The following is a 23,322-nucleotide window of genomic DNA, read 5'->3' on the forward strand; positions in this document are numbered from 1 at the left end:
AGGCTCTAAAAAAATTCTAAGTTGTCTCTGGAAGCATTGAAGTCTCCAAAAGAAATTCTAAGTAGTCCCTAGAGTCATTGAAGTCTCCAAAAAAATTGTAATCAGTCTCTGGAAGCATTGAAGTCTCCAAAAGAAATCCTAAGTAGTCCCTAGAGTCATCGAAGTCTTCAAAAAAATTGAAATTCGTCTCTGGAAGCATTGAAGTCTCCAAAAGAAATCCTAAGTAGTCCCTAGAGGCATTGAAGTCTCCAAAAAAATTGAAATTCGTCTTTGGAAGCATTGAAGTCTCCAAAAGAAATCCTAAGTAGTCCCTAGAGGCATTGAAGTCTCCAAAAAAATTCTAAATATCCCCTGGAGGCGTTGAAGTCTCTATAAGAAATTTCAATCTCTGCAGGCATTAAAGTCTCCGACTCTAGTCTTTGCAGGCATTGAAATCTCCAAAAGTAACAGAACCTCCTCAAAGAATTGAAATTCAGACAATATAAGAAAACAAATAGATGCAGACTCCAAAAATTTACAAGAGTCCTTTAACATTAAAACACCAATTTCATCTTCAATAAAAAGATAACCATACCTATTTATCTATATATTAAAAGAATCGAATAGAGGTTCATACTTTGTTACCTTTTTCTACTCCAACTTATCCACTTTGCTATTCAACTCACGGTTTGGCTTTCCTATTTAGGATAATGAAACCTTTTTATTTCATCTTAAGAGGACAGACTCACACTAACTTACTCTTGTCTGAATCTAGTAAGCAGTCTTTGTTGGTGAAGAAAAGGCCATTCACCTTGCAAATAGAATGTGGCCATTTGTAATTGAAACGAAAAGGCGCCGATCATAAGTTTGCTCAGCCACGCGTGTGACAGAACGTTCCACGCGTCGCTCGTTTCGGTCAGAGTGTTATCTCATAGGGTATCAATTACTTGGCCACAAAGCAATTTCACAGTACAATGGCACCAGCCGCGATTCGAGCAAACCGCCGACTCAGTAAACCGTAATAAAAGCGGTTTTCTGTGTTACTAGTACAGATCTTCGCTACACAACCTCGACAAACGATGAGACGATTTCATTGTTTTGTCTTAAAAAATGGCATTTAAATGTCTGTGGGAAAATTGGCTATAAAACAAAATGGGCAGACTTTTTTTAAAAGTGGATGGATACATAAATTATTTAATTATATCTATAGTTAAATACAGATTCTCGAAATGTCCCATTTTTCTGGGACACCCTGTATTAATTCGAGTTGAAAAATCCTGCCTTGAAGAAAAAAGAAGGAGAAACCTAAGGTAACCAACTAGAAAGTCTACATTGCAAGAAAAATGCTCTTTTTGCATACTCGAAAAAGAGTAGATTACACGGGGATTAATCGGATAAAATAGAAACAATATAGAATTCTCAAAAGCTGCTGGATACCGAGGTCGCCTTTCATTAGAATCCTTCGAGCCTCTGGAATCTTATCTCGGCATAATTTTTATCTTCTTTCTTCCTTGTAGCTCTCTGGCAGAGTTGACCATCGATAGCATCGCTCCTCGGCTAGTTTTTCCGCCATCCAAAGAAACTCAATGTGTTAAAACGTGTAATGGAAATCGCTGTGCTTGAAGTGCCCCGTGAAAGAAAAATCAGCCATTTTTAATCGAGCTTTAATCTTGCGAAGTGGATCATGAAAAGGGATTTTGGGCTTTAGACTGTGGTGATTTTTCGGGGATGTTCGTTGATGTTGCATTGTGAATAGTGTGTTTTATTCGACAAGAACTGGAGCATGATGGGAGAAGTGATTCGCGTCTCTGGGAGGGCACCGGATGTCGGGGAGTTCTTCAAGGAGGCGATGCTGTCACAAAAATTTGCTGACGTTGCTCTCTGCTGTCCTGGTGGCCAGAGGTTCTTGGCACATCGCTTGGTCCTCTCGGCTGCCAGTCCTTATTTGCAGGTTAGTCCTTTTTTATCTTAAGATGAATTTGATAGTTGAGCATGTCTAGTGTTTGGACACTGATACGCATTATAGATACTGATTATTGCACATAATTTATAAAAAACTGTTTTTCATGTCCCTAGAAATTTTCCCTAGACGTTTTCCCTAGACGTTTTCCCTAGACATTTTTCCTAGACATTTTTCCTAGACATTTTTCCTAGAAATTTTCCCTAGACATTTTTCCCGAGACATTTTTCCCTATACATTTCCCTAGAGATTTTCCCTAGACATTATTCCTAGACATCTTTCTTAGACGTTTTCCCCCAGACATTTTCCCTAGACATTTTTTCTCACTATTTTTTTTCTTCTTTATTCGAAGGAATTCTATCTTTCTTTTATTCCTCATGATCGTTTCAAATAAAAATTGTCTAGTCTAGTGATGTCTATAAGTAAAACTAGTTTGTTCTAAATAGTTCTGAGATGTGGTAAATAGAGTAACAAGATTGTAACAGGATTATAACGATATTATAAAGGTTAATATTGAGATATACTACGTCCCACTTTCTTGGCAAAGGGGTGACACACATTGCAAATTTGCTCCACATGTTTACTCATTTTTCAATCGCAGAAAGCTTTACGACCGACAGCTACTAAAGTCAAATCCCTAAGATTTTATGCACCTATACGTATAATGTTAGAAATAATTGGAAAATCTTTAGTCCGTGGAAGAGGCTTCTGCCTGTTGATTTGAATTTACATATCACGGGCAGCGTTCTCTAACCTGAACGAACGCTCCTTTAATTACACCGAGTAGCGTGCAAATTCAAGGAAGCAATTTCTATGGAAGGAAATTAAACTTTGGTGGACGTTAAAGCGCATTACTTCATAAAAGTAATTTAATTCGTTACTAATCTTTTCATTACTATGGGCAGTCAAACTTTTATGATGAGACACATACTGCATATTTTATGTTTTAGGTGAAAATACAACGTATTTACAATGTATTTAAGGGGACTAGTGGCTCGTAGCGTGAGTTCACTTCAGTTTAAGCGTCCTAACGGCTCATATCGATCGTTAATCATGTGGCTGATTAATTCAGTAACATTAAGTGAGTTTAATTAGTGAAAGCGAGCTCGGTGAATCCTTTTTAGAAAGTTTCCTTTATCCTCCACATTACTGGCTCTTTTTTTGTAATACGTGCAAAACGATTCCTCTTGCTATCATTTCCTCGAGCGTGATAGGAGCCTTCACCTTTTTATATCGACTTGAGCTACGCGAATCGCGTCTATAATTTATACACAGGGCCGCATTTACACTTCTAGAGGCTCTTGGCGCAATATTATTATAAAATCTCTTTCAGTTAATCAGATTCGTCTACGTCATTTTTTTAAGTTTATTGAAAATCAAAATCGATAGTTCAGTAATAAATAGAGGTATGTTTCGGGGGTCATCCAATATTCAAGGGTCACCGAGTACTCCAGGGGTCACCAAATACTCCAGAGATTACCAAATACCTCAGGGGTCACCAAATACCCCAGAGGTCACCAAATACCCCAAGGGTCACCAAATGTCCCAGGGGTCACCAAATACCCCAGAGGTCACCAAATACCCTAGAGGTCACCAAATACCTCAGGGGTCACCAAATACCCCAGGGGTCACCGAGTACTCCAGGGGTCACCGAGTACTCCAGGGGTCACCAAATACTCCAGAGATTACCAAATACCTCAAGGGTCACCAAATACCCCAGAGGTCAACAAATACCCCAAGGGTCACCAAATACCCCAGGGGTCACCAAATACCCCAAGGGTCACCAAATACCTCAGGGGTCACCAAATACCCCAGGGGTCACCAAATTCCCCAAGGGTCACCAAATGCCCCAGGGGTCACCAAATTCCCCAAGGGTCACCAAATACCCCAGAGGTCACCAAAACCCAGAGGTCACCAAATACCCCAGAGGTCACCAAATACCCCAGAGGTCACCAAATACCCCAGAGGTCACCAAATACCCCAGAGGTCACCAAATACTCCAGAGATTACCAAATACCTCAGGGGTCACCGTAATTCATTGGCCCCATACAGAATGAGTTCTTGTGTCTAATATCCCTTCCAATAAATGCGGCCCTGACTTCACAGTTCGAACGATCAATCGGAACGCGTAGCAAAATAATGGCAGCCGTCTGTAACAGCCCAGAGATTCACCGTGATAGTCAAAGCATGTTATCACACAGGTACGCATTAATTACCAGCCGAAGCTTGCTTCTACGCCAGTGGAAAATAATCAATCACTCCTCGGCCGTAATTGCTATTAATAACAATTTCGTATCGTGTCGCCTATTAATCAGACGCTAAGCTAATATCATTGCTGGATACAAAGCCTCCGCGAGAACAATCTAGCGAGTTACTATTAATTCACACAGCTTGGTATTTGTGCACGCGCGTAATGCTAATGACGGATTTCCTATGACTCGGTATTAAGATAATCTAGCAGATAATGTGGAACTCGTGTAAACAGAGAAAGGCAATACGAACGGAAGCATTTGCTTATCGATGATCTATTGCGCGATAGCTGTGTGTAGTTTTATTAAAATAAGGAGAAATAGTGGATGGAGTGAATGTGGAAGTGTGGGATCTATCGTAAAGGTCGATGAACGATAGCGATTTAGTTAAATGGATTAGAGGAGATCTAGTTGCAGGGAAAAACAACGTGTTTTCTTGTTTCAAAGTACTGATATCAGGTTTTGAAGATTTGAATAGAGATTCTGATCCTCATTTTAGTTGATGTAGGTTATGGGTAGATAATACCAGGGTATATTTCAGGCTAGCTTTATAATTTGTACAGGATGTTCAGAAACAAGTGCCTGAAATTTTAAGAATCTGTAAGGAAAAAATTTGAGGGAAATTTCTACGTGTCTGACTCGAGAAGACTGTTCATTTTTTTGTGTCTTATTCTACTGATTTTTGCAATAATTAATATCTCTGTGAAGCCTTAAACGCAATTTCGTCATTCTCGATCTTCATCCTATTTTCACTCGTAAGTCAGAAATAGGTGGAGAGTCAGATCGATTTCATCACATTAAAAACGTGAATATTATCGAACTTCGATATCCTCCCATGCTGGTTGCGCAATCGTTCCTCTGCAACATTTCCCTCTACAATTTTCTGTTAATCGTTCTCGGTTTGATCGGTCTTGGATAAACACAAGGAACGCGAGCTAAAAATTACCGGTTTGCAAATCCGTTTGTGAAAGTTTGTGGCACACGCGAGCGCAGTTTTTCTTCCCCTTCGAACTGAATTCGGACTTCGTTTAACCAATCGATAATGAGCACTAGTTGCAACCTGGTTTCCTCGTTACCATCTTTGTCGTCTTACCTTGTCACCTCTGTTACGTTTTTCTGTTACGTCCACTTTGATAATCAAACGTAGAGTCATATAAGAGGTACTTGAGGCTTTAAGGCTTTCGACATTGATGGGACAAGGTACTTGGGATAAAGTTCCTGTTTTTTGAGCCTTGAAATATGGCTAGGGTCTTCATTTTGGGATCTTCAAATATGTTTAGGATCCCTCTTGTTGGGTCTTAAAGTACGATTAGGGTCCCTATATCTGTGACTTAAAATATGAATTGTCCTTATTTTTTTGTGCCTTCGAATATAAATTGCACCAAGTTCTGTGTCTTCAAATATAAATTGTCCCTGGTTCAGTGCCTCAAAACATGGCTAAGCATGGTGTCACTATCTCTATACCTCGAAATATGGCTAAAGATAAGGTCCTTATTTCTGTGCTTTGAAATATGGCTAAGGATAGAGTCCCTCCTTCTGTGCCCTCAAATATGGATAAGATGAAGGAAATGAATCCTCGATTCTCCTAACGAAGGGACATGTTCCACGTTAGAAGAAGTCGATAAGTGGATTTGAATAATGGACCTGACGCACCTGCTTGCACAACGAACCGTTTCGCAATAAACGATGCAGGGAACTGTGTAATTTGGTATCTAAGAGGCACTTGGGTTACGTGCGCTCTGCTTTGTTAGCTAGTCGCTCGACCATCTGGGAAAACGTAGCGTTATCTTAATGTCCGCGGAGAAACTTCGAGCGAGAGATGGGGCTCTGTGTTGGCCTTAAGATATGAGAACTTCGAGATATTAATCTGAAACTGAAGGAGGAAGAGGAAGAAGAAGATAGAGAAGAACACAGAATCTAATATGAGAAAAAAATGGAGGATCTGAGAGGGTCGTTTTGTAACTAAAAAAACAGAAGCTCTGATTCAGATCAGATATTGATAAAATACAGGGGTCCCAAAATTGTGGTAGAAATTAAAACATGCAACTTTATTTAAGGTAAATACTTATTATGATAATTCTAGATTTGTGTGTCTAGGCTATTCCCATAATTATTGAACGCCCTGTACGGTTCAACACCCTCTATAGTTGAAATAACTCTCCCACAAGAAAGAAGAAATGAAGAAAAAAAGAAAGGCCCAAGAGAAAGAAGTAGAAGAGACCTGTGACACAGAAATTCCAAGAAGATTGACCACCCACTAGTAACCCACATTCCAGGAGTCCTGTGAAGGTCTCTGGTGCACAGGGCAGGCCTGGAAGGCGAGCCACAGGCCTGGACCCCCACGAATTTGGGAAGATATGTAACATAAAGTAACAGTATGAAGACGCAGACAAATTTAAAAAATAAATTACCCTTCCAAGTGGGTTAAAAGAAAGTAGACAAAGTAGGTGTACCTATACTACCATGTATAAGTATTTGTACACTTTCACATCATTGCAATATAGAAGACACAGCAAGTAAAATTCTGTGATACAGTTTTAGTTACGAGCCTCATCTCAGACGATTATACAGGTTGATGAGTTTAACTGGAAACCCTCTGAGTGTTGGCAGCATTTATTGTGAATACTGTTAGCATCATAAGTGCTGCCAACACTCATTAGAGGGTTTCTAATTAAATTGATCACCTTGCATAAGGTTACGAGTACTGACGAGGATAAAATTTGATAGCAGTTAGTTTAAATAAGAAAGTGCAAGTGCAAGTATTTCATGAATTTCCAATAAAGTGAAAGTGTCTAAATACTTGTGCACCTTAGTATATCTTCGACGATGTCACATGGATGATCTGTAACAGTTTCTAATATGCATACGCGATACCTAACCTCACAAATCATAGCTAATCCAGAGGATATACGCATGTAGCTAAGTGTTTCGAAAAGTAGTGACCACAAAGGCAGTCTACGTATCTCTGATTGCACCTGGACAGCCAGGTCAGCGCACCATAATGATTTCATTTACCGTTTCGGTGGCTCGTAAAACGCAGGAACGCTTCTATCACGTAGGATGCGCTATATGTCTTCTGGGAGTTGATGCATGCTAAACACCGCGCTTGATCTCTCCAGATAGCGGCCCGTGGACCATTAAAATGCTTGCACGCAGCTATTTTATGGCAGTTGATTCACTAACTCCCAGCGCAGCGATTCGCCTCTCGCGAGCCTTTTTACTGCAGGTTGTCGCGTACTTTTAGACGCACGTTCTCGCTTGGGAAATCGCGTGTTCCTCCTGCCAACGCGAAGAGATTGATAAAAGTAGCGGGGTCGTGACCCCAGTTACTCTTCCCATAGTCGCTTCTTCCGCGCGCATTCAAGTCACCTTAACACATTCGAGTACAATGTTTTTTGCTGTGTTCTCGGTGGAAGAACAGTGTTCTGAGAATAAAATTATTAGTTATTACCAATATATAAATACTGGATCAGCCACCTAAGTATTAGACTCAGTCAAGGTTCGTCAGTTTAATGAAGAGAGTTATCCCCTGACCCAAGGGTGGGTCATGGGTCAACAGTGTGTTGAGGGGTCATGCTATCCTGGTAACTCTTCAGGATTTTTTTCTAGAAAATATAAAGGATATTGTTTTCCAATTTAATAAGATTATTTACTAGAGTGTCAAGATTATTTGAAACTTTTTAGAGCAAAAATGGCGGGCATGGAGGTTCTAGCTACTCTAGCCTTTTTATTCCTCCCACTCGATTTCTCGCTATGTTATTAGTTAACAGTCGTTTTCGGAATGCATTCGTTCATTTCTTGCGATGACACGACAAGTAAGTCGTCGCCACTCACTTTTCCTTTCCAAGCATTTGGTGGACCTTTTTGCAGGAAATACTTCCGATTCTTCAACACTACGAGCCCAGTCCTGAGGAAGGAGTCGCGCTTTTTTCTTTGTACCTTTTTTCTATTTAATGAAAACTATTCCTCCACGCTCTAATCGATTTCCGTGTTTTTATCGAGTCGAATCGAAGGGGCATTACGAAGGTGTGTTCTGGCGTGTAATCGCGAGAATATTTGCAAATTAAATTGAACCGTGAACACTGTACACTGTGTTCCAATTCGATATGAATAAACCTGACATTAATTTCTTTGAAAATATGAAAAAAAGTTTGAAACTTCTAGATTGTGAATTTTTCACAATTATGGGGAATATTAATATTCAAAGTGCTTACAGAATCTACTTCAAGTAGGCCTACAACATTTCGGCGGTGAAATAAATTTTTTAAGACCCTAAAGTGGGGGAATATTCATAGTTATAAGTTCATATATTTTTAATGACACTATATGTAAATTTATATACTGAAAAATTTGCGAGTTTCAGCATTTTTCTGTATTTTCGAAGATTTGAAGATTAGAAAGTCTGTAGATTTGAATATAAAGCTTTCCAAATTTGGATATTTAGTAACTATTTAGACATTTAATATTTTTAGTGACGTTCCTCGTCTCTCCTGCTCCTCCTTTAAACGAGATCGCGTCTACGCAGATAGGAGCAGTTGAAGTCTCCCAATCGTCAAGGCACACGCGACCTCTCGGATCACAATTTCATCGGCCTCGTTACTAATGTCACGCGAACCAGTGGATTCATTTTACCAAGCCAATAAGTTATCTCGTACACGGTCAACCTCTATCCCCCCTCTCCCTTCCCTACTTTTCTTCCTCCCATAATTTAGATATACCGTACACGGTGAAACGAAACCAGCAGTCGCGTATGACATCAATTTTCACGGCTAACATATGGCCGACTAACTCCACTTTGTCAAATGGTGGCTGGTAATTACCATAAAGTCGAATACACGGGTGGTTCCGCCGAAAGAACATTTGTAATTTGATTTTATGGCTGTGCTCGTACCGTTACGCGAAAAACTAAGGAGATTATAGACCCCGTTAATTGCCAGAGATTTTAATGTCTACTTAGGATGAATTTTAATTTCAAATTCGGGGGAACGAGCAACCAAGCTCGTGTATTCTTCCGAGAAGTCGTTCTCGTATGTACATTTCTGTTGATTTAACAGGCTACCTAACAACGCGAGATGAGATTCATGGCCCTCGAGTGCTGTCTAATACGCTGAGTCACTTTTGTTCGGACACGGCTAACGCGATTATTTCTAACCTCGATAGGTTCCGTGCTCTGAGACACGAGTTTGATTTTATCGGGTCGATGGTCTTTGAAATTTTGAATGATCGATCACTGTGACGTACTGTGGCCCCAGGGAACTAAGCGGATCCTGTCGTTAGTGCGTCAATATAATTATTGGAGTGGAAAATATTTATGCTAATTTCTGTTCTCGTACATGGTGTTGAAGAAATGAATTAGCTACAGATTTATTTCGTCATTGGGACAGGTTCGAGCTTTCAACGAGTCGATTTTTTTAGATTTCTCTGTCCTTTGATGTTTGGGGAGTGTGTAGTGTGGGCTGAGGGAATATTGGAATTTTCAGGGATTCAGGAGTTATGAAATTCGAGTACTGAGGAATTTAAGAATAAAGAAATAGAGGAACTCGAGAATAGGGGAATAAAAGAATTCAAGAGTGGAGTAGTAGAGGGATTTAAGAATAGAAGGATAGAGAAATTGAAGAATCGAGAAGTTCAAGAATCGAGGAATTCAAGAATAGAAGAAATTCAAGAATTCAAAAATTGAAGAATTCTGACACATTTCCAGAACTGCCCCAATCGAAAAGTAACTTTACCTCTCTATAATCTGAATTTTTCAAATCAGTAAAATAAATATTACATGAAATTAGGAAGTGCAGAGCTGCAGATAAAAACTAACAAGCAATTTCCAAATTTTACGACGGTATAAAATATAAAAAAGTACCTATAACACTAGAAACAAGCAAATTATCTCAAAAGATAATCCTACAAAATAGCCAGCATATTAATGCTGAATCACAGTCATTAACTTTAATTAGTTTATCATAAACGGAACTTCCAAAGACATTATTCATAGGTTCACTTAACAAGAGAAAAGAAGAGATGAAATATTTTCAGTTAACTTGCAATCTAAATTAGCGAATCCAGAGGAAAACGATACAAGAACGGAACTCTAACGACCGCCATAATTTAACTGTTATGCTAGCTCACGGTTGTATCTTGATGGAAAATTAGTATAATAATTAGTTGCTTCCTGATTATACGCGTGAGGCGAGCTGTTAAAACTCAGCCATTTATCTTCCGCAATTCTGTCGGCGAAGAGCAAACGCCATACGTTTTAGAAAATAAAAAAATAACAAATTTGTTTTTGCCGTGCTTGACAAGCCTAATTAGTTACTGGTAGATAGAGATCTTGGTAAACCTAGCTGAATCTGAACACCGAAGAAGGAAGAAATAAAGAATTTCAAGTATCTGGGAGAAACAAATGGGCCTTTCATCGTGGCAAACATAATAACAATACAAATTGCGTTGGATTTTCATCGAGCTATGTAATCTCGAATTCGTAGCCGGTACTAACGCCGCGGAGGTGAACCGTTAGTCTTGACTGCCTTGAACATTTCCTTGATCATTTACTGTGTCATTGTAAGCCGACACATTTTTAATATTTATGGTAACTGGCGTCTAAATTAATTTATGCAAGCCTGTGATTTCTAGGTGAGGGGTACTAGGGATAGTATTAAGTACCTCGCGAGTAGGCTCCTAGTTTCAAGTTTGAAGAGGGATTCGAAGTCTCTATAAACTATAAACACCTTAGAAAATAAAAATACTTGAAAAGAAATTCTTTTGGAACCCCAAATTTGGAGTAAAAAAATATACTATATCCTACTCCTTCACTTATCTTATAAAGATAAGATTTAGATATAGTTAATATAGTAACGAGCTCATAACGAAGCAATAGGAGAAAAGCAGTACACCCTGCTCTTCTACTCTTCTTATAAAAATAAATTAAAAACAGAGAAAAAATGTTTTCTGATATACTGAATATAACAAGCTTATAACGAAGTAGATCGAGAAGCACATATAGCACACGCTGCTTGCCCTGTTCGTTTCCATGTTCACGAGGCTAGCCAGCACGCTGCCCTTCTCCACCAATTCGGAATGCACGATCGCCTTTGCGTTCCTCTATCGCCGAGATTTATGAACGCAGATAATGTCCACGTCCAAGTGCGTTTTACATTGCATGCAGATGTCGGCAGGGCCGTAATCCGTTTCTGAATTTACGCCGTTCCTTGCTGACATTACGAGGAACCGCCTCTCCCAGAACCAGTTGATCGAAAAATGTGAAACTTCGTTTCTGCATTCTTGATATGCCGATCGTGGATAGGTTTATGGAGATGATACAGAATCTTTCACTATTATTCTTTAAGAAAAGAAGATTTTTATGAGTAAAATATCTAAAGTAAGTATTTCAAATCGCTCCAAAGAACAATTTTTCTTATATAAATTCTTAAAGGAGTCCTATTGTTTTCACTGCGGCGGAGCTACATATACAGTGTGGTTCTAAACACGTGGGACGTTTTTGGAAAGTAGCCTCTAGGCCCAAAGACGATGAACTAAGAACCTAATCGTTTTTACGTATTGTACATAAGCCTTAACAATCTGCACTGTCTTCACGTCTAGAATCTACTCTCCAAAAATGTCCCACATGTTTGGAAACGCCCTGTATAGTCGTCGCTTTAAATCCTCGCTGACCTCAGAAACTTGGTCGATCTAAATTACGCATTCTCGGATCCACATCCGCCATAAATAACTCCACCATTACTGACCGATCCTCCGTCTGCTTTCAGGAAGTCTTACTGGCGCACAGTAGAACCTCGAGCCACTGCGAGCCGATTACAGTGATCCTCGCCGAGGTGGAGGCACCGGAACTCGCGGCTATCCTCGGGTTCGTCTACACCGGAAGTGCAACAGTGTCCCGACCTCGTCTGAACGCCTTCCTGCACGCGGCGGAAGCCCTCCACATCAGGCTGCCCCCAGTTCCCCTCGTGATGACTTGCTCCCAGGCTGACTGCAAGCAGGAAGACATCAAAGACGTGAAGATCGGGCCCAGGTACTTCCACTGCGATCAGTATCCCTGCCGAGAGCGCTGCCTCGAGATCCAAGATGGCGGGAAGGAGGAACCCTATCCGAGGATCGAGTCCTTGGATGCTGGGAGAGAAATCAGACCGCTTCCTGAATCGATGAACTTTCCTCCTGCGAGATACGCTGCTAGATTCTGCTCAGCCTGGTCTGCTCCCCTGGCAAATGCCACGAGGAGCCATGGAGATCAATTATTGGATAAGGATGGAACAAGGATGATGGAGGCTAGCTATGCCTCACTGGGGAGGATTGACAGGCTTGAAGACACGATTGGGACAAGGATTGGGTGTTCGATGAAGGTTGGAGAGGATTGTTGTTCCTCAAGGAGTCCTTATGAGGTGCACAAGCAGTTGGAGAGCCTGGAGGTGAGGATGAAGGAGCAGCCGAGGATGGAGGAGGGTTTGAGGGAGATAGGGAGGACGGACAATTCGTTTGAAGAGGATAGAGCGTCGTGGATCGGGACTTGTCACAGGGAAAAGGATGTGCAGGTTGCTGGGAGAGAAAGTGAGAAGTTTGGGTGGGATTTGAGGTGTGGGGAGAGCTGCTTTAGTTGGAGGACACCGAAGAGACACGTGGCGAATCGGGTGATTGCGTCGCCCTGGAGGCAGACCATCAGGCCTTATCATATGCCCAAGTTGCAGCCGATCGTCCTTCAGCCCACGAGTGAGGATACTGTGAGTGTTGTGATTTTTGTGATTTGGGGAGAGGTCGAAGAATTTGCAGATCTAACAGACCTAACCAGACCTACCAGACGTAGAAATTTGAAGAAGTTAGATATAATCTAGACTTAGAAATTGAAAGATTTTTGGACCTAACCTAAATCTTAAAATTGGAAGGCTTTTGGACCTAACCAAGCACTAGAAATTGAAAACTTTCTTGACATAACCTAGATCTCAAAATTGGAAGATTCCTTGGCCTAACTCAAACCCAAAAATTAGGAGCTTTCTATACCTAACCTAGATCCAGAAATTGGGAGCTTTCTATACCTAACCCAGACCTAGCAATCGTAACATTCCTAAATACTTATTAACCCATTCTCCACCAAGCAATTATTGTGAACTGGAAAATCGTATATTTGAAATTCCCTGTAAGTTCTCCAATTTTTCTGAACCTGAGTGTAATTTCCTCTACTTGCTGTTTATGTTGTGGTGGAAAATACTGTAGACCAGCCAATTTGAAGAATACCCATTTAACTGGGTGCCTTCGAGCCCTCCTCCTCTGCACAAAGCTTCCATCTGCATCTTCGTGATCCAAGCGATCGACACGGATCCCCTGAACGCGGTGAAAGGAAATACCTTGGGCAGTCTTCGATTCTCTAACGCGTGAAAACGACGCGCGAATGAAAAATCGTAATCTCCACTACGCGCAGGCTGCAATTTAGAAAACAGACCACACTGTTGCGTTTGACCATCGCGGTTAAGTTTACGGAGGAAGTAATTTTCCTCGTTCTCGAGGCATGAAATCCTTCTCATTCACGGCTGCAGTTATACCAACCAACCTCGAAGATACACATACACTTTGTTTTGCATCTTTTAATCCCTGCGAAATTAGTTATCTAATGGCTGTAGGATACCCTGGGGACGACTTGCGATCGTAAATCAACATTTGACGTAGAAAATGTTGTAGAAGCTTAACTGACAACCAGACAGACTCCTTATTGGTCGATCAAAGTTGCACACGGTTCCAAGTGATGGCTCGATAAACCATCACATGACCCAGATTTATGCTGTAGATATGCAAATGTTTGCTGCATCCGTGATAGTTAGAGTATTATCGCTCTCATAGTACCTTTTTTAATATTTTCTAATAAATACTGAGTAATCAGATGGTTGAGAACAATTGATTTAGCGACTGAATAATATCCACAATGTTGTAACGACGACATAACGAGCAGATTAGAATTGAAATCCAAATTGATCTTCACCTTCGAGCGATATTTTGAGGATGTCCCATTGGCGGCAATTAATTGAATGTCCAGTGATCTCTCACGAAAATAATAACTATCAGTTATCGATATAATTAAAGTTTCATGGTTGGAGAGATTGTGAACGTTTAGTACCGTGGAATATTATTAGATTATCGCGTAGATACTGTCATTTTGTGTTTAATGAGCACACTAAGATTAAATAGTAATTCCTTGGTGAAGGGGATTAAAGACCGTCTGAAATGTATCTCTAAAATTAGAGTACGATTACAGGAAGTCCTTTAATTTATGTTTCTCGTTTCGATCTCTACATTTTCGATTTTTACCATCGGCGAGGTAGCAGATCTCTTCAGCCGATTATTGGCTCCATGTGATCACCGATTCCCGCTGCAGCGAGTGTCGTTACATCACATAGCATATGTGGATCCCGTCGTGTCGAGTCGGATTACTAATCCTGCCAGTAGCAATCGCCATACGTTCGTGCAGAAAGTGACTTGTTTACTGTGACTGCTGGATACAGAGGCGAGAGTCCGCGAACTCATCCTGCGAGATTCCTTGCCATATGGAAGGCATACCAGAGGCGGCACGAGTGAAACGAAAATAAATAATTCCACGAGTGGAGATGAGATGCGCTGTAATTATAGCGCAAGTATAGTTCTTCGCACAGCGGAGCTTATTGTTAGGTAAGATCGAGTTTCTTGTGAGGAGGTGCCTACGTTCAAAAACGAAGGCAGAAGGTTTGAAGGAGGAAGTTAGGTTTGAGCAGTGGAAAAATAGAATAATAGAGAAGTAGAAAAAATTCAATAGGAAAAAAGGTATAAATTTCTTATGAACTATAGAACCGACAGCCTTAGATTTAAAAAAGCACTAAGGCTATTCTCTAGATAGACAAAGATTATATTTTAAATAGGAAAAGACCCTGTGAAGTCTTCAGGAAAATAAAGTCTTCAGATCAGTTGAGTCTCCAGAAAAATGAAGTGCTAAAATAAATGGCTTCTCACTATAGTTACTTCCATATCTCAATTGTGACCTCATTGGTATGGCAGAAATTAAAGCAGAAATTAAACTTGAACCGATTATCAAGGACAGGCTGCCATTCGAAATACAAAAAGCTATCTATTCCCCAAAAACCACTTCTCAAGTTCCCAAGAATAAACACGACCATACACCATCTCATTTCCATATAAACTCATATATGGAATTTCGAGAGAGCTCTTGGTGGACCCATACCGTGATACTCGGCCATTTATCAAATCGCCAGAACTAGGAAACGCATGCTAGGAGGAATCCATTACTGCCAGAACTTCGGGAATTATTCAGACGACTTAGCTTTCGCTGTCAACCGTCCCGTTGAATATATTTCACTTCGTTCATTTGTCATTCTTATAAATAAAATGCTGTGTGACAAGTTGGATTCGACTACGCTGGGGAATGGGAAACGGTTCGAGCGTGTAATCAGCTGGAGCTCTGTAATCTTCAGACAGGATTCTCCGTTTACTACCTTGCAAATGTCAGTCGTTCGCGGACCATAACCCCATAACGAAAGATCGAGAATATTTAGCATGCTTCTACTGTTAAGAAGGATGCTTGTTCGTCGCGTGATGGCTCGTTTCAGGGCTAATTAAATGGAAATTACGTGGGCGTGTGCTGTAGGATTCACCCAGGTGTGGCTTCTGGTTCTTATTAATGAATCGATTAAAATAGATGAGAAGTATTATAGGTCTACTATACTTTAGGAGTAGAAGACACAGGTGTCTCAGATTTTAACAGGACATTAAGAAAAGTAGAATAAGCCCTGAATCAGACACAGAAGAGATATTAGTATAAGTCCCATGTGAGGTACAGAAAATGTGTGTAGAATAAGCTCAAAGTTAAACACAGACAATGTTAAAAGCTGTCTTTCATTTAAAGAAGAATTTCTTTTTTCTTCAAATTTCTAAAATAGCGTCTCTTATTTTTGGTCCCTGATCTTTGGTCCAGGGTTCACTTAGACTACTTAGGTACCTATTCAGTAGATGAAGACGTGTCCAAAGTCCTAATTTTTATAGAAATCTGTACTTTGGAATGGAAAGTGTGATTTGGCCAGCCACGAATCTCTTATCAAGGGAATGCCTAGTGACCAAGTGACTAGTAGAATGTCAACAGAAAGCGACTCATCTAATAGAGAATTCAGTTCATACTTCACTCGTTTAAGGCATCGAATTTGTCATCAGTGTTTCATGCCCCGAGCCAGCAGTACTTAACGAGCCATTCGACTCATTTCCTTTTTTTTAAACGCAGCTCGGAGCATTCCACTTTCTGCCCGTTTCCATCTCCGTCTTCGATGTTCTCTCGAACGGGTCATTGCATAACGCTCACCCGTCTCCTAGCGTTCGGTATCGTCCTCCTTTCGAATCTAATTCTCCATCCCGAGAATTTACATGCCTGATCGTACATGTACTAGGGCCCCTTTTATCATCGCGGTTACAAAAATAAAGAATCCTTGATTCAACGAAACAGTTGGCATCTCGATTGCTCGTCGAAGACAAAAAGTGGAAGGAATTTAATCTGAGATCCAGGCAAGCTTCTTTCATATCTTCTGATCTAATTAAATAATCTGGTTGTGAGAACTAGAATGCTGAAAATCTAATAATTATATCTGGAACCAAAATGGTTACTTTCTGTGAGGATAGAGACTATTTAGTTTTAGTGTTCTGGAATAATTATTCTTCTCGAAAGAAATCCCATGGAGAGTATTGCTTCTAATCGTAACCCATTTTGTCTTATGAAACAGCTTGTATTATTTTCTGAGAGTCGAACAGTATTTAGTGCCATAGCTACTATCAAGGGATGAATTGCAACCAAGATGCCATTAACAGCCGAACGATCAAATCAGAATGAGATTTCTCGAGCAAAACGAGACCAAGCTTCCATTAGCCGCCGTCAAACAATTATCTCTAGGTATCTATTCAATTGATCGTGGATGCGTCAGCGGAACGCTGGAGATTTCCAGAGTGCCTCCGACAAGAAAACTGCATCGTGTTTTTACTCGTGAGTGTGGCCGATCATGATCGAGATCCCCCGTTTAGATTTTCTTACTGGATCTTTATCGATGTATAAACTTGTTCAGCATAGTCAGGTTACTTGCATTTGATTCACTTGTATTCACGAGCTTGATATCAAGATTGAGCAAAATAAATTCTGGTTTTAGTATCGAGTATTCTTATGTTTCGAAAATTCCTAAAATTCAGGAACAAAAATTCAGCAACAAAAATTCAGCAAATATTTCCTTACAAAAGTTTCCAGTTTCATCTTATCCTTGCTTCTAATAAATTGGCAAGGTTGATCTTGTACAGATTATTCTCCAAAAAAGAAGTAATATCGAAACAAGGGAATGCTTCTCGCTTGCTTTCCTCTGCTCTAAGTAAGCTACTTTGAATTCAAGTAACTTGTCTAATCTGAACGAGCCTTATCGCTTCTGAGAGGATCGAGGCGATCTGTTGCTCCTGAAAGAGGCACGTCTGTACACGAGAGCAGGACCCACTTTATTCTTCATCGACCTTTCACCACAAATGAAAGCACGCCGCTGACTCGCAGCCAGAGCCGTTCATTTTGCTTTCTTCCGTGAAATATGCAGAGGAATCAGTGCTCAGAGGCGTCCTGGCGCTTTTTGCCGAGCTCGTTTAGCAGCCTGCTGTAATTTGATGGTGCCAGGTGATAAGACGTCCGCCACCAGCTGTCGCGTCCTTTGGTTAGCCAATGTCGTTCTGATTAATGAAACTATCAGTTACATGGCGGTCGCGACTTGTTTTTCCGTTCCGTTCTTTTTCCTTTCTCCTCCCTCTCCTGGCTACGACCCTCCCCTGTTTCTTCTTCCCTCTGTTTTATTCTTTTTTTCGTTTTAATACTCGTCCCAGACAAGGTGCCATCCCAGCTGTGTGGCCAGCTGCGGCTATCAGTTTTACACGCTGATACACGCAGATACACGCAATCTGGGCAAGAGGAGCCAGTTTTCTCTTTCGACACGTGTTGATATGCTCCAGATTTTTTCAGATTGCTTTACGACCTTGCGCAACCTGGCCCATATGCTTTTTAAGGCCCAGAGGGGCCTGAGGTTTTTTTAATCGTTGATGGCTCGATACTCGCAACAGTGAGTATACCTTGTACGTTCAAGATATCGCTCCTTGAGAATGTGGATCCCAGTGCAGGGGAAGTAAATCATATTTGCAGGTATTAAAAAATGTGAAGACTTCCAAGGTGTTTTAAGCTTTATTTATTTGGAGTCTGAGGAACACATCTTGAAAGGTACATTTATATTACTGCTTTTATGGGGAGGGTTTTATGAAGAAAGTTGGTAAATGGTACATTGCATCATTAATTGGGGTTTATTTAAGAAATAACTTTTGACGAAATTTATTGCCGAATTATGTTGATATTATTGAATACTTTATCACATTTGAAGAAATTGTATTAATATAATATTCACGTTTCAAGTTTTCATCTTGAACAGTGATTTATGGACTTATGTCTTCTTAAACACTTTTTTCAAACGAAGAAATTCTTTTAATGTTCTTTTCTCTCCCTGCAAGAATACTGTGTTCAGTATTCTAAATCTGAATTAAGGCCTCAACTCGAATTTTTTAAAATGTGACATAAGTCATTTTGTCTGCAACAATAGTGGAACCTATTTCAGTGTCACCCTCTATATCACACAGATGTAATATTTCTCTAATATGTACTTCTATATTCTCCTTAAAAACCAGATAAGCAAGAACTGTAATGCATACATGATTACAGATATTTACCTATCACCATTTCTTCAAAAATCACCAACAGCTATGGTTCCACATTCCCTACACTCCCATTTCACTGACAACCGAAGTAGATCTTGGACTGTTTGTCTCACCTCGACAGAACTATTACCAGTATTTTCCGCTTGAAATATCCCCAGCACTGGGTCCACCAGCGATCTCGAAGCACTGTAGTTCCACGAGACAGCACTGTTAGAGAGTCATCCGTTCGTCACGGATGAACCAAGCTTCTTACGTGTAGAGGAACCGTTTCTGATTGAGAAAATGTCCCAGTTAACAGATTAGTGGGCAATTCTATTGCGAAAAAACTTTCGTAAGTTGATTCGTGCACGGTCTAAGATCCTCGGCGCGATACGAAGAGAAACACTGTAGGCTGTAGGCGATTGGAAATGTTGCCCAAGAAAATATCTGGCGGGTATTTAATGCGTTACAACCCGATTGATGTAGAAACTTGTTAACATTAATATTTTAGATAAGCAAATTCCAGATTCGAGAAGTCTCCTGTGTTGCATCTCGCAGCTATTACCAGCCCGATCGATGCGTTACCGAATCGTTCTATCCACGGTTATTGCGACAAACGTTCCACGTCTTTACAACAGGTCTGCGATCCTGGAAACATTAAGCTTGAGATACGAACGAAATTCAAGACATATTAATAGGATATTACAAACTGAATAGGATAGACGATCGAGGATTAGATTTCGTTTCCTGACCGAGGCCCGTCCTAGCCCTGTAATTCCGCGCCGTAATTTCGCTAGAGAAAAAACTGTTATTGGTAATTAACGTTAGATCGCAATTCGATTTTAATTGCGCCTAGTCCAGTTTTTAATCACCGTAATTGTGGGTTAGGAGAGCCACTGGAGAAGAACTTTGTGTTGAGAGACAATCATAGGTGGAATTAGAGGGAATGATGATAATAGTTATTAGGTTTTTCTTTGGAGATTAAAACTTACTAATTTTCTATGGAGATTAAAATAAATTGACAAGCTTAAAAGTATGGGTTTCTGTATAAAAAGAAGTGTAATTGTATTTCCTTGAGTGCATCAGTGTGTACAAGTGCATAAAGTCTTCACCTGCGTTCAAGTGCATCAGTTGACGTCACTTAGTTCTAGCTTCTTTTTTCTTAACCATTTTGAAGACAGTTTGTACTAGTCTCCTGCTTCAACCAAGTTCCAACCTCTAACTCATGAAATGATATGACTTCTAACTAATTAGTCTTGATTGCATTGTTGCAGGAATTCAGAGAACCCCTGCACCCCTCTCCAGAAGCAACGTCAGCCACCTCAGTCAGCCCTAATCAGTCAACCCTAAGACAGTCCTCCAGGAACATCGACTCCCCTAATTGTTATTATAGTCTAGAAGTTCCTATCCCTCGCGAGGGGCTCTACAGTGGTCCCAGATTGCAAGAACCCGTAACAGGGATCCACGAGTTCTACCCACCGCAAATCTTCCCGACGCAGACGGTCTCGCCCGTGACCAGTGACGTCAGAAGCAGCGAGACAGCTTCACAGACGAACACAGTCACCTCGAGGCTACAGAGCAGCGAGGGTGCTCAGCTAAATGCCAATAGAAAGGCTAGCCACTTGGGGCAGGTCCTGGCCCAACCGCCTCAAAGGCCAGAAATCTCGCATCCTGTTAGCAGACTCTGCGACACGATCGAGACGAATGACAAAAAGGACCATTTTAGGACCGTGGAGGTCGAGAGGGTCCAAACTGAATTGAAGAAACCCACTGACAGGGTGATAAATAGCGATAATAATAATAACGATGCCATTGTTAACGATGTTCCTCAACGAGGGAGGCCGAGCGCAACGCAGGAGAGTCACAGATGCGATCAGTGTGGGAAGACTTTCGTTACCAAAGCGTCCCTCAAGGTACGGATCTGTTCTTCGATATCTCGCGCAATTTTCCTCGCTTTGGGCCTAGGGCTAGCCTAATTTAACAGCTAAGGGAGGAGGTGGTGGTTGATAACCCTTAGAGAGGGTTTCTGAGTGACTAACAATGGTGGAGACGCAGGAGAATCTTTAATTCGATAGACACCAGAGTCCTATTCTTCAGACTCTCTAATCTGCAACCCTTAAAGAGGATTTCAGGGTGACTAACAATGCTGGGGATACAGGGAGTCCTACAGAGAGTAGGGGAACTCCTTCAACTTGACCCAGACCTAATCTAAACCTAACTTAACCGAGTCCTAACCAGTCGCTAATCCTAGCTACTAGAGCTGTTTAAAAAATCGAACAGTAGTTTCAGGGGAATCCCCTAACCTAACTCAGACCTAACCTACACCTAGTCTTCGTTAATTCCACCCGCCATGGCTTTTTAAAAAATCAGACAGTAGCTTCAGGGAGTTCCCCAATCCAGTGCCACTTGAAAGACAGCACCTCATCTCAGACTACAATTCAGGTACACATCAGAACCCACTCAGGCGAGAAGCCCTTCCGCTGCGCCGACTGTGGCAAGCAGTTCTCCCAGTTGCGCAACTACAAGTACCATCGGAGTGTCCACGAGGGCACCAGGGAGTTCGCCGCCACGTGTCCGGAATGCGGCAAGTACTTCAACGACCGTGGCTACCTGAGCTCCCACATGAAGATCCACCGAAACAGGAAGGAGTACGCCTGCGCGGAATGCGGGAAGAGCTTCAACCAGCGGGTCGCCTACAACATGCACGTCAGGATACACACTGGCGTCAAGCCACATCAGTGTGAACAGTGTGGCAAGGCCTTCTCCAGGAAGATGCTGCTCAAGCAGCACCTGAGGACCCACTCAGGGGAAAGACCTTATCAGTGCCAGGTCTGCCAGAAGGCCTTCGCTGATAGGTCCAATATGACTCTGCATACTAGACTACACTCTGGATTGAAACCCTATCAGTGTACGCTATGTTCCAAAGCCTTCACCAAGAAGCATCATCTGAAGACTCATTTGAACTACCACACTGGGACCAAGCCTTACTCTTGCCCCAATTGTGGGCTGAGGTTCTCCCAGAGCAGCAATATGAGGACTCATTTTAAGAAGTGCTCTGTGATCCCTGGGGAGGGGAAAGAGGTCCAGGGGGGGAATATGGAGTCGAAAGGGGTAGTTGGGAGGATAACAACGCCTCCCACAGATGCCCTCACGCCACCCAATTCGGATCAGGAGTTGAGCATTTTGACTCCCATTTCGAAGACAGTGGGGCTTGAAGGTAGTAGTATATAAATAGAGTTGGCGGAGTTTTTGGAGTTGGTGGCGCTGTGTGGCGAGGAAGTAATTAGAGTACAAAGTTTTAGGATCCCTTACTAGGCCTAAGGAATTTTTTTCATGACCTAAAAGACTCTTCTTTTTAATCTGAAGGACTCTTCTTCTTAACCTTTACTCTGCAGTCAGATGGCACAATCTGGTATTAAGACGTGTACCCAGACCTAACCTAGCATTAGCCTCGCCCACTTCTCTCCAAAATGGAGATACGTATAGTTGCGAGCTCAGAGGTTATACCTGGGTCATGTCTAGACCTAACCTAGACATATTCACATTCAACAACTAGTACTTCTAGCAGGTGTTACAATTTTATTGGCCACTACTGTATCTATATGCTCCATTAGCCACGAAAGTGTTAAAGATGTGAAAATGAAATATTAAAACTGGGACAATCGTTACTACTCTGCCTATCTGGAACTTCGAAAAAGCGACCAAGCTGATATTTTCTTCTATTGTGGATACATTATATTTTTAAACAATTAGATCGTCACTGGTGCGCAACGAGTTGCAAGGCTCAGGGAACAAATATCCCCTGAGGATCGAGAAATAAGAGTAGTCATGCATTAGTATGTTCGCGAGTGTAATCAGACGATAGAAAGTACCAGATTCGCTTGAAAGTAGCTCTGTTAGCTGGTAATCCGAGATAGCGCAGTTCAGCTACCTTTTCCTGGAAATTGTTGTTTAAAACGGTAATACGTGTCGATTCAATCAGCCAATTATTACGTCACAAGCTTTTTTGCCCCGTGACAAATCTTTCCATCGGAATTGATCGATGGCATTAATTTTCATCGTGAACGACGCTTAATCATCCTTGCCGAAAGCCGCGTACTTTTACTCGCCGAGATCGATATATGGAATATTTATGAACGATAATGCGAGCGTTTTTGTTGAACGTTGAATGGCAGTAATTCGGTGACTATTACTACTTGTGAGCTAGTTGAGTGTACATAGGTATAGTAATCTAGTTTCCTAAGGGAAAGTTGATCAGTTTTGTATTTTATCTGTAATAAAATGATCCTCAGCTTCCTTTTTCTACATGTAATATAGCTCTTTTGGATACGATCTTTATTAGTGTACTATTTATGTAAAAAATGCGGAAATAAATGGAGACGCGTGTGAAGACAATTCTGAAATATG

At 41.1% G+C, this 23,322-nt stretch overlaps 1 protein-coding gene across 1 annotated transcript; it reads left to right on the forward strand.

Moving 5' to 3' along the window:
- The first annotated feature begins 1,762 nt into the window (after positions 1-1,762).
- LOC143181561 (uncharacterized) lies at positions 1,763-23,220 on the forward strand. The gene is made up of 4 exons (XM_076382057.1): positions 1,763-1,930; positions 11,949-12,914; positions 20,190-20,828; positions 21,358-23,220. Exons 1-4 carry the CDS (start codon positions 1,763-1,765, stop codon positions 22,144-22,146), a joined length of 2,562 nt encoding a protein of 853 aa, XP_076238172.1. The 3' UTR covers positions 22,147-23,220.
- The last annotated feature ends 102 nt before the right edge of the window (positions 23,221-23,322 follow it).

The sequence above is a fragment of the Calliopsis andreniformis genome, chromosome 7 (assembly GCF_051401765.1).
Source record: "Calliopsis andreniformis isolate RMS-2024a chromosome 7, iyCalAndr_principal, whole genome shotgun sequence".
In the NCBI taxonomy this organism is placed as follows: Eukaryota; Metazoa; Arthropoda; class Insecta; order Hymenoptera; family Andrenidae; genus Calliopsis; species Calliopsis andreniformis.